The sequence below is a fragment of the Triticum aestivum genome, chromosome 6D (assembly GCF_018294505.1).
Source record: "Triticum aestivum cultivar Chinese Spring chromosome 6D, IWGSC CS RefSeq v2.1, whole genome shotgun sequence".
In the NCBI taxonomy this organism is placed as follows: Eukaryota; Viridiplantae; Streptophyta; class Magnoliopsida; order Poales; family Poaceae; genus Triticum; species Triticum aestivum.
The window spans coordinates 476,208,262-476,220,323 of NC_057811.1; the positions used below are offsets into that span (position 1 = coordinate 476,208,262).

The following is a 12,062-nucleotide window of genomic DNA, read 5'->3' on the forward strand; positions in this document are numbered from 1 at the left end:
ATCATCTTATTTGTGGAAGGACGAAAACTTCATTCCTTCAAATTTACGGATTTTGTGCCCAGTTGATTCTTTTCAATTAGTTCTTCAGCTACTTGCTTCATAGACAGTTGCATCTTATCATCACTTTTATATTTACAGAAGAACAACTAGATTTATAACTATTAATTTTATATGTGTGATTACCTCCAATTCGGAGGAAAGGCTTCATGATTCTTCCTCGAGCTGAATTATATATTTATTCTTAGCTCCTTTTATAGGGAACTTTCTGTGTGCGGGTTTTTGCCTCTAACATGTAGGAAGGATATGATATTTGAAGAAGAACAATGGGTTTATAAATTAATTCATGATGTATGTGTGCACCTCCTAAAAATCTGACGCATGAAATGTGGGTTTTGTTTCGCTTAGAATTCTATAGCGACAGTTCTACAAAGACGAATTGAAGAAAAATAGAAAGAACGCTCATGAGTCACGAGAGACCATCAAAAGTCTCGGACCAAACTGAAGAAGGTTCTAAATGATGCTCTACTCAAACGTAAGAATTACAAAAAAAATATGACATAACATTTGGAATTCGAATTCATCAGTAGCACTTGTTGCTACCAAGAACCAAATGTCCAAACCTCCCAAAGGTTTGGCTACTGTATCATGGTCATCATAGACGACTTTTTGCACAAAAGCTTTTTTTACAAAATCATAGCCAAATCAACAGTGGTCCGACGAGAAGGAGAGGGGCATGAACATAGGGGAATTCTCAAGAGAGCATGAGCGCATCCAAAATGTGTTGGCCAAAATCATCAGCAATGAGGTTGTAAGTAAGGACGGGAAGTTCCACTGCAAGTCAGATGCCGACGAAGAGCGACTAACGTGAGTCCAAAACTTGCTCTCGTCGATTGCCGCCGACTTCCTAAGTCGGTAGATATACTACATTAAAACTACTTGTGAAGGCACTTTAAGAGATCAGAAATTAAGAAGTAAAGAAACTTTAAAGAAATCAGAAATTAAGAAAAATAGAAAGAACACCCATGAATCACGAGATTTGGGTGCAAATGCACTCGGGTGCTGCGCTGCTGCGTCATGAAGCAAGTCAGCCTTGGAGTATTCACAATGCACCGTGCACTCGTGTCGCTGCAGGTTGGCATCGACGAGGGCAGGCGTCAAGGATCGAATGGATCGGCGGGCGGCGGCGGCGATCCAGAACAGACGGCGCCGCAGTAGCGCCTCGATGCCCTAGTAGCGGGTAGCTCTTATTTGGCGTGCTAGTGACACCCCCCCCCCCCCCCCCCCGAGCTCCCGGTCGTTCGTGTGGGCCGACCCATTATGCGGTTTACTCCCTCACCGATTTTGGGAAGGTTGTAGAACCTTCCCCAAAACCCTTTTTTTTTGTTTTTTATGTCTTCTCTATCGTTTTTTTCTCATTTTCTTTTTCATTTTTCTTTTCTTTTCTGTTTTTCTTCTTTTTTCCTTTTTTATTTATTTTCATTATCTTCCTTTTTTTCGTTTTCCTTTTTTCTTTTTGTTTTTATTTTTGTCTTCTTTATCTTTTCTAATTTGTGACATTTTTTTGTTCATGAAATTCAAAAAATATTCAACCATGTAGAAATTCTTTTTCAAGAATTCATATAATGTTCATCGGATTTAAAAAATGTTCATGAAAATTCAAAATTTGTTCATTGAACTAAAATTATGTTCATCAAATTCTATTTTTGTTCCCTTTTCCGGAAAAATGATCATCAAATTAAAAATTTGTTCACCATTTTTTTAGAAAAAAGTTCTTGAATCAAATTTTGTTAATCAAGTTAAAAATTTGTTCATCGAATAAAAATAATTGTCCATGAGTATTAAACAAATGCTCATCATTTTTTTAATTAAATTAAAAAAATGTTCATTCTTTTTAAATCGCGAACATATTTTGAAGTCAAGAAATGTTTTTACAATTCGTATTTTAAAAAAATTAGAACTTGTTGTGATCCCGAATTATTTTAACATAGAATAAAATAAAAACAGAAAATAAAAAAAAAGACAAAAGAACAAAAAACGAAAAAAAAACAGGGAGTGCCCCGCCTCGTGCATGGTTGGCCCAACATGGCGCGTCAAATAGGGGCTCCCCTCACGAGGACTATTTCTCGCATTCAGCGAGCCCGAATGTTTCTCTCGCGGAAGCGATTCTACTAATCGGGCGGGCCCACTACGGCATAGAGAAATAGAAAAAGTAGCACAAAATGAGGGCGCGAGGGGGTTCAAACCTGGGTCATTGAGATAATGCGTAAGCTAGCCACTGCGCCACTTTTGATTTCGTATTTACATAGGAGTCGCAATCTAATTGAGGCAAAAGACTAGAGTTTTTTTTTCTTTTTCCGTTTTTCCTTTTTTTTTCGTTTCTTTCATTCTTTGTTTGGTTTTCTTATTTTTCTCCGGCTTTCTTTTTTTGGTTATTACAGTTTGTTTTTCTTTCGGTTTCTCTTTGTTTTTTTTCATGATTGTTTTCATTCTGCATTCTTTCTTTCGTTCGTTCTTTTTTTCTTTGTGTTTCTTTTTTTTCATCCTTTGTTTTTTTATTTTTCCTTCTACATTCTTATATGCATGACCAACATTTTTTTCAAGTACTTGTTCAACTTTTTCTAAATACTTGTTCAACATTTTTTTATACATTATCAACATTGTTTTCCAAATATTTGTTCAACATTTTGTCAAATACACTTTAGAAAAATCAAATACTTATTCAACATGTTTCAAATACTTGTTCAATATTTTTATATAAATTATCAACTTTTTTAAAATAGTTGTTCAACATTTTTCAAATACTTGTTTAACATTTTTATATACATGATCAACATTTTTTTCAATATTTGTTCAATGTTTTTTCAAATACTTGTTCAGCATTTTTCAACTGTTTTTTGAAGAGTGGTTTTTATAATATATATATATTTATATATTTAAAATAATTTTAAATGTATAAACAATAATAATAAAAAAGTATCAACAAGATTAAACACCGTGGACCAAGGGCTCAAATTTGGTTCACTTTCGATATTTTGGGTCCACGGTTCCCTCAGTCGTTCTTCCTTTGCCCCCTCGTCCTCTCCAATCTCCATCTCTCAAGTCTTCATTGTCTCAAAAAAATAAAAATAAAACCTCTGCAAGTCTGCAATGGAAACCTTCCCAATAGGGGTGGGCGTTCGGCTTATATGGTTAGTTCGGTTCGGTTTATTCAGATTTTATAAATTTCGGTTTCTGTAAAATAGTAACCAAAATAATCAAACTGAAAATATAAAACGAACCTTTTTAATCAAAATTTGTCGGTTCAGTTTGTTCAGGTTAACCGTAAAACCAATTATCTGCGCGTCTGATATGTCATAGGTAATAGAAAGAAATTAATATATTAAGCACACAAGTAAGCCGTATGTTTATTTCTAGGATCGGTGCACTAGTAGCAGTACGCACTTGCATGAACGGAGATTCTACGAGTACTCGCTGGAGGCAACGCAAATTACCTACTTCTTTGTGGGATGATTCGCGTAGTAAGTAGTGTAGTATAATAATTGGGGGCTGCTACAAATCAGCCGGATGATTTCGAGAAATCATCCGCCTGCTTAGCCGTCCGATCAGCATGCTGGGCGTCGTTGGATCACAGCAGGCAGCGCAAGCGCGACAGCTTCAATACCCGCCGTATTGCAGCCCCGCGCGGAGCTCCAACGCAGCATCGTCGGCGTCCGGTGAGCTCCATTGCAACCCGGCGGAGCTCCAACGGAGCACCATTGCTCCGGCGAAGCTCCATTGCAACTCCGTCCGAGCTTCATTGCAGCCCCGGCCGAGCTCCAACGTAGCCCCGACGCTCCGGCGAAGCTCCATTGCAACTTCGGCCGAGCTCCATTGCAGCGAGCCTCCCCCGGTGCTTCACTGCGGCTCCGGCGTGCTTCACTGCAACTCCGGCACGCTTCATTGCAGCTTCGGCGTCGCTTCATTGTAGGTGCTGAAGGAAATATGCTCTAGAGGCAATAATAAAGTTATTATTTATTTCCTTATATCATGATAAATGTTTATTATTCATGCTAGAATTGTATTAACCGGAAACCTGATACATGTGTGAATACATAGACAAACAGAGTGTCACTAGTATGCCTCTACTTGACTAGCTCGTTGATCAAAGATGGTTATGTTTTCTAGCCATAGACATGAGTTGTCATTTGATTAACGGGGTCATATCATTAGGAGAATGATGTGATTGACTTGACGCAACTCCCGTTTACCGGAGGAACACTTTGTGTGCTACCAAACGTCACAACGTAACTGGGTGATTATAAAGGTGCTCTACAGGTGCTTCCAAAGGTACTTGTTGGGTTGGCGTATTTCGAGATTAGGATTTGTCACTCCGATTGTCGGAGAGGTATTTCTGGGCCCACTCCGTAATGCACATCACTATAAGCCTTGCAAGCATTGTAACTAATGAGTTAGTTGCGGGATGATGTATTACAGAACGAGTAAAGAGACTTGCCGGTAACGAGATTGAACTAGGTATTAAGATACCGACGATCGAATCTCGGGCAAGTAACATACCGATGACAAAGGGAGCAACGTATGTTGTTATGCGATCTGACCGATAAAGATCTTCGTAGAATATGTGGGAGCCAATATGAGCATCCAGGTTCCGCTATTGGTTATTGACCGGAGACGTGTCTCGGTCATGTCTACATAGTTCTCGAACCCGTAGGGTCCGCACGCTTAAAGTTCGATGACAGTTATATTATGAGTTTATGTGTTTTGATGTACCGAAGGTAGTTCGAAGTCCCGGATGAGATCGGGGACATGACAAGGAGTCTCGAAATGGCCGAGACGTAAAGATCGATATATTGGACGACTATATTCGAACTTCGGAAAGGTTCCAAGTGATTCGGGTATTTATCGGAGTACCGGAGAGTTACGGGAATTCGTTGGGGAGAAGTATTGGGCCTTATTGGGCCATACGGGAATAGAGGAGAGAGGCCAAAAGGAAGGAGGCGCGCACCCCCCTCTGGTCCGAATTGGACAAGGGGTGCAACCCCCTTTTCCTTCTCCCTCTCCCCCTCTTTCCTTCTCTCCTACTCCAACAAGGAAAGGAGGAGTCCTACTCCCGGTGGGAGTAGGACTCCCCCTTGGCGCGCCCTCCTCCTTGGCCGGCCGCCTCCCCCCTTGCTCCTTTATATACGGGGGCAGGGGGCACCCCATAGGCACAACAATTGATCTCTTGATCTCTTAGCCGTGTGCGGTGCCCCCCTCCAGCATAATCCACCTCGATAATATCGTAGCGGTGCTTAGGCGAAGCCCTGCGTCGGTAGAACATCATCATCGTCACCACGCCGTCGTGCTGACGGAACTCTCCCTCAAAGCTCGGCTGGATCGGAGTTCGAGGGACGTCATCGAGCTGAACGTGTGCTGAACTCGGAGGTGCCGTGCGTTCGGTACTTGATCGGTCGGATCGTGAAGACGTACGACTACATCAACCGCGTTGTGCTAACGCTTCCGCTTTCGGTCTACGAGGGTACGTGGACAACACTCTCCCCTCTCGTTGCTATGCATCACCATGATCTTGCGTGTGCGTAGAATTTTTTTTGAAATTACTACGTTCCCCAACAGGTGCGGCGGAGCTCCAATGACCGAGAGAGCGCTCCAATGCAGCTCCGACGCCGACAACTTACAACATCAGCAACGCCTCCTCGAGGTTGCCTCGCAGCACTTTGGCCATGGACGCGTTGTTGCGTCGCTGAACAGACGGCATTGATGAGCCCCCGCCGTGCATCGCCAGCAGCGGCCGCCTCCCCTGAATGCTGCGCCGCCCCTCGGGGTTGCAGCACCCCAGCGGTGGGGCGCGGGCCTGTAGTAGCCTGTTGGCTCCGTCGCTCTTCACAACACCGTGGCAGCGCGAGGGCGAAGTTCGTCATGGAAGCTCTCCTCTTGTGTGACAGGGACGGGGAAGAGAAAGGAGTGGGGAAGAAGAACGTGTGGATGAGAGGGGACAAAGAGATAAGGCTGGCTGGCGAAGCGGTGGATGGGCCCAGGGGACGCGTGTCGATCAGCGCGGGCGGCTTGCGTCGGTTTGTTTTCATCCGGATGAAAGTAAACATTTTCCATAATAATTACCTAAATTAACTAATGGGTTGGTGTCTTTGACGCTCCAAGAATAAAGGGGATCACGTATAGTTCGGCTAGTTCGGTTTGTACGGTTTCTATAGATTGGAAACCGATGCAAAGCCAGACACCGAACAGTGGCTACATTTCCAACCGAACCAAAACACCGAAAACCAATCTATTAGACAACTCGGCTAAATCGGTGCTGTTTGGTTTCGGTTTTCGCTGTGAATGTGCCCACCCCTACTTCCCAACCCCAGATCCGAATTTGCCTCCACTTCTCATCCTGCGCCGCGCAACATGGGAAAGAAATCCCGTCGACGTCGTGGTCCGTCGCCCACCGAGGCGTCCTCCGGCCACCACCAGCCATCCGCCGGCTCTCGCGTTCCCTGGGTGATGCTGGATCGAATCGCCCACCACACCAAGGGGGACGGGGATCGGGTCGTTCGGGATGAAGTGGCCGACGACACGCTGTCAGAGATCTCATCCACCTGCACCGACAAACCCATCGCCTTCTCCCTCCGGGTGGCCGAGCCCCCGGAGGTGTCCCGCCTGGGGGATTGGATGATTTGCCCCCCCCCCCCCCCTTACTTCTTCATTGGATCATTTGCCCCCCCTCCCCCCAGAGGTTACCGGGTGGGGTCCGGAGCCACTGTCATTGAGACAATCAAAGAGCAAATCATCCAACCCCTTGTAAAGTGGGGCAAATCATTCAATCCCCCTTTACTAGGCCGGAGATGAGCGACATGCACAGGCCAACCGTCATCGCGGCGCACGGCGACTCCATACTCTTCGAGACGTACGTCCCCCTCGACAGCGGCCATGGCACCACCAGTTACCCCATCGACTATTTCGTCTACACGGCCCCCTCCCGCCCCGACAGGTCCCCGTCGCTCCGGCGACTACCGACGCACTTCAAGAGCGGCCGGGTGGACGCTGCTATGATGAATCACTACTGCAAGCCGTACCTCAGTCATGATCAGCGGGCAATGTGGCGTGGAGACATCGGTCTCCTGTGCCGTGGCGACGGTGGGTTCACGGTGGCGAACCTCTCGGTGGGCGTTCAACCGTGGCTCTCTCTAGGTGAGTTCTCGGTGCTGCACCATACGCCTGAGGAGACGGACATGAAGTGGGAGGTCAAGCAGCTACCAGCGCCAGTGCCTTGTGACGGTCATGACGGCACCCCGAACCTGGTGATCGGTGGCCGTTCCTATTCCTGGGAAACTAACATTGTCATCCCCTTTGAATTTGACGGTCGCCATTTCTTGTGCTGGGTCGACCTCTATCTGGGCTTGCTGTTTGTGGACGTCGTCACCAAACATCACAACCTGGACCTTAGAGTTAGAGACGATGCAATGGCACAAGGTCGTCACCATAAGATCGGACGAGTTCTGGGCCGCTATTCACACAGATAAGCGTCTTCCACGTCTCCTTCCAGAGTTTCCGACCATAAGCATGGTTGATCCTGATGATGTTTGCTTCACGTTGGAGGATAGCCACCACAATTTCTGGCTGGTAAACTTTAACATTAAGAACAAGGTCCTGGGAGCTGTCGCAATCTATATCAACGAAGAAGAAGAAGAGGAAGGACGCGCTGCTGGTGTGTTCTATGGCAACTCCTTTATCACCAGTCAGTTCACCCGGTACATGGATAAGGATGCTATCAAAAGTCTTGAAATGAGCAAGAAATTGCAGCAAGCAAAACAGGAGCGGGTCATGGAAAAGATGGACTGAAGACTGTAACAGGTTACCAATGCTTTTCCCCCATGGGATCCTGATTTCTTCTTTCATTCCATGATTTGCTCTGTTATTTCTATCATGATTGTCATTAGCTGTAAACGTTGTAAGCTTGTATGGTCTTCATACATGACAGGGTCTTTCCACCAGCCATAGTACCTGAAGGAACTCTGAATATCCTACTTCAGTACAGATAGGACTTTCAAGCAGGGACGAAGCTAGAAAAAATGTTCGGTGAGTCATGTCTATAGCAGTAGGGACGTCTTCGACAAATTGGTAGTGATCAGTAGTAAGTTAGTGAAGGATTTACCACGCATGGATGGCGGTTTTGTTCGAATTAGCGTAGGCTATTTTTTTTATTGCGAATGCCATGGCCTGTCAATATGCTCTGCTTCTATTCTTCATCTTGTTATGCAGAGACAAGTTTGAAATTGTGTGGGATTGGATCATCTTGATGTGTAGATGTAAGTTCTCTTCAACGAAACAAAAACAGAACAACGGTCTCTGCCAACAATGGTTGTTATTTGCAATTTACTCTCCCTGTGAGAAACGGAATATAGTAACTCTACAAAATCAATCTTGAAAGACTTATTCTTATCCATTGATCCCAAATGACGTTATTATTTATTTGTAGATTACATGACAACTTTTAGATGCTACATTCTACACTTGCAGGAAGACACTATTCCATGATTTATCCCTAAAATCCTAATTTCTTCTTAAAAAGCCTTCTTCTGCTCCTCCTACTTTGCTCAGTTTATGAGTTTGAACCCAAATGACATTACCGTCATTCATTACATAATAGTAGTATTTACATGCTAAACACTTTGTACTCGTAGAAATACACAATTCCATGCAGGGAAGCTCAAAAATCCCGATTCTTCTTCATCTTCTTCTTTGGTTCCTGCTTTGCTCTGTTTATTTCACCAGACAGAAATGTCCCCTGTCACGCTTTGGCGCCATGGCAACAACGGGCAGTGGCAGGTGGCCATTTTTCTGCAAGCACGTCACTGTCTCATACAAACTTTCCTTCAGCGGAGTGAAGTCCAATCCCATGTCTCTCAGCCTCCGGTTCGAGAACTTGTACGGCTTCGCCATGGGCTTGCCGTCGTCTTCGCACCTGCCAGGCCGCGCCAACGAAATCTATTGTGAGCAAGCAACGCCCAGAATCGAATAAAAAAAACAGTTTCAAATTATTGTACTACGTACTTGGCGGTTATGTTGTACTGAGGAAAGAGGTCGCCGAGGAGCTGAAGGAAGTGCGCACGGTGCAGCACGGCGCCGATGCAAAGGTAGCGGCCGTGTGCATCGGGGTGCTCGTAGACAAGGACGTGCGCGCGGGCGACATCACGGACGTCGGTGTAGGCGGCGACCGCGTTGGGGTAGGTGGGCTTGACGCCGGTGAGGTAGCGGGCCACGTGGCTGCTGCTGAAGTTGAGCGACTGCTGCAACATGGGGCCCACAGTCATGGACGGCACCACGACCGCAAGCTCCAGGCCCCTCTTAGCGGCCTCCTCCGTCGCAGTGATCTCCGCCATCATCTTGGCGCAGCAGTAAAGGTTCTGCACACGAAGATCGGGTGAGTTCAGTTCACCGGCAACAATGTTCCTGTGCGACGGACCAGAGTATTCTTACCCCTGTGTTTTTGCAGTACTCATAGTCGCTCCAGCACGTCTCGTCGAGCACGGCGTCGGGGCTGCGGTTGGGGTCCATGTGCACGGCGCCGTAGGACGACGTGAACACCACCCGCCGCACGCCCGCGTCCGCCGCCGCTCTGATCACGTTCCTCGTCCCCTCCACGGCGACCGGCACGAGGTCCTGGAAGACAACATAGCAGAGCACGAGGTAAGCCACTCGGTACGCGGCGCTTGTTAGAATCGCAAGAAGTGAGCAGAGCAGAGGAAGTGAACTAACGGGTTCCACTGGCGAGGCGACGTGGAAGACGCCGTGGCAGCCGCGGAAGGCGGCGCGGAGGCCGTCGTAGTTGAGAACGTCGGCGCGGCACAGGGTGAGCCTCTCCTCGGCGCCCTCCATCGCCAGCAGGTGGGTGTTCTTTTGGTCAGCTGCACAAACGACTCCACCATTAAATTAGCTACAGAATTAATGGGGATCGATCATGGGCTGACGCACTGACTTACCGGGGTCCCTGGCGGTTCCCCTGACGCGGTAGCCAGGGAGGAGGAGCTCCTTCACCACCCAGGAGCCGATGAAGCCTCCAGCGCCCGTGACGCAGACCAGCTCCTGCTCCGGCTGCCGCTGCTTCAGCTCGCCGTTGTCGGTGGCCTTGTCAATCGACGGCATGGTGACCACGGTGGTCAGCCGATGTGTGGATGCAAGCTTGCTTCTTACTAACAAACTACACGGGCTAGCAGTACCAGTTTGCGCTTGCTTATGCTGCTGTTGATCAGTGGGTCGAGCTTGTGTGTACTGTCCGATTAACGTGCTCCGCTATTTTATACTGGAAAAGTGAAGGAAATATGCAATAATAAAGTTATTATTTATTTCCTCATATCATGATAAATGTTTATTATTCATGCTTGAATTGTATTAACCGGAAACATAATACTTGTGTGAATACATAGACAAACAGAGTGTCACTAGTATGCCTCTACTTGACTAGCTCGTTGATCAAAGATGATTATGTTTCCTAGCCATTGACATGAGTTATCATTTGATTAACGGGATCACATCATTAGGAGAATGATGTGATTGACTTGACCCATTCCGTTACCTTAGCACTCGATCGTTTAGTATTCTGCTATTGTTTTCTTCATGACTTACACATGTTCCTATGACCATGAGATTATGCAACTCCCGTTTACCGGAGGAACACTTTGTGTGCTACCAAACGTCACAACGTAACTGGATGATTATAAAGGTGCTGTACATGTGTCTCCAAAGGTACTTGTTGGGTTGGCGTATTTCGAGATTAGGATTTGTCACTCCGATTGTCGGAGAGGTATCTCTGGGCCCACTCGGTAATGCACATCACTTAAGCCTTGCAAGCATTGCAACTAATGAGTTAGTTGCGAGATGATGTATTACGGAACGAGTAAAGAGACTTGCCGGTAACGAGATTGAAGTAGGTATTGAGATACCGACGATCGAATCTCGGGCAAATAACATACCGATGACAAAGAGAACAACGTATGTTGTTATGCGGTCTGACCGATAAAGATCTTCGTAGAATATGTGGGAGCCAATATGAGCATCCAGGTTCCGCTATTGGTTATTGACCGGAGACGTGTCTCTGAAGGTACTTGCTGGGTTGACGTATTTCGAGATTAGGATTTGTCACTCCGATTGTCGGAGAGGTGTCTCTGAAGGTACTTGCTGGGTTGGCGTATTTCGAGATTAGGATTTGTCACTCCGATTGTCGGAGAGGTATCTCTGGGCCCACTCGGTAATGCACATCACTTAAGCCTTGCAAGCATTGCAACTAATGAGTTAGTTGCGGGATGATGTATTACGGAACGAGTAAAGAGACTTGCCGGTAACGAGATTGAACTAGGTATTGAGATACCGACGATCGAATCTCGGGCAAGTAACATACCGATGACAAAGGGAACAACGTATGTTGTTATGCGGTCTGACCGATAAAGATCTTCGTAGAATATGTGGGAGCCAATATGAGCATCCAGGTTCCGCTATTGGTTATTGACCGGAGACGTGTCTCGGTCATGTCTACATAGTTCTCGAACCCGTAGGGTCCTCACGCTTAAAGTTTCGATGACAGTTATATTATGAGTTTATATGTTTTGATGTACCGAAGGTAGTTCGGAGTCCCGGATGTGATCACGGACATGATGAGGAGTCTCGAAATGGTCGAGACATGAAGATTGATATATTGGACGACTATATTCGGACACCGGAATGGTTCCAGGGGTTATCGGATATATACCGGAGTACTCGGAGGTTACCGGAACCCCCGGGGGTTTAATGGGCCTACATGGGCCTTAGTGGAGAAGAGGAGAGGCAGCTAGGGCAGGCAGCGCGCCCCCTCCCCCTCTAGTCCGAATTGGACGAGGGGGGGGGGGCGGCGCCCCCCTTTTCTTCCTCTCTCTCTCTCCTCTTTCCCCCTTCTCCTAATCCAACAAGGATGAGAGGGAGTCCTACTCCCGGTGGGAGTAGGACTCCTCCTGGCGCGCCCCTCTCCTGGCCGGCCGCCTCTCCCCCCTTGCTCCTTTATATACGGGGGCAGGGGGCACCCCAAAGACACAACA

General features: G+C 46.7%; 1 protein-coding gene across 1 annotated transcript; it reads right to left on the reverse strand.

Annotated features, from left to right (window-relative positions):
* Positions 1–8,757: 8,757 nt before the first annotated feature.
* On the reverse strand, positions 8,758–10,140 carry LOC123142749 (cinnamoyl-CoA reductase 1-like). Its single transcript, XM_044561516.1, has 5 exons — positions 9,978–10,140; positions 9,754–9,902; positions 9,475–9,657; positions 9,049–9,401; positions 8,758–8,959 (listed from the first exon to the last, which is right to left on the reverse strand). The coding sequence occupies exons 1-5, from the start codon at positions 10,138–10,140 to the stop codon at positions 8,758–8,760; spliced, it is 1,050 nt and encodes a 349-aa protein (XP_044417451.1).
* Positions 10,141–12,062: the final 1,922 nt, after the last annotated feature.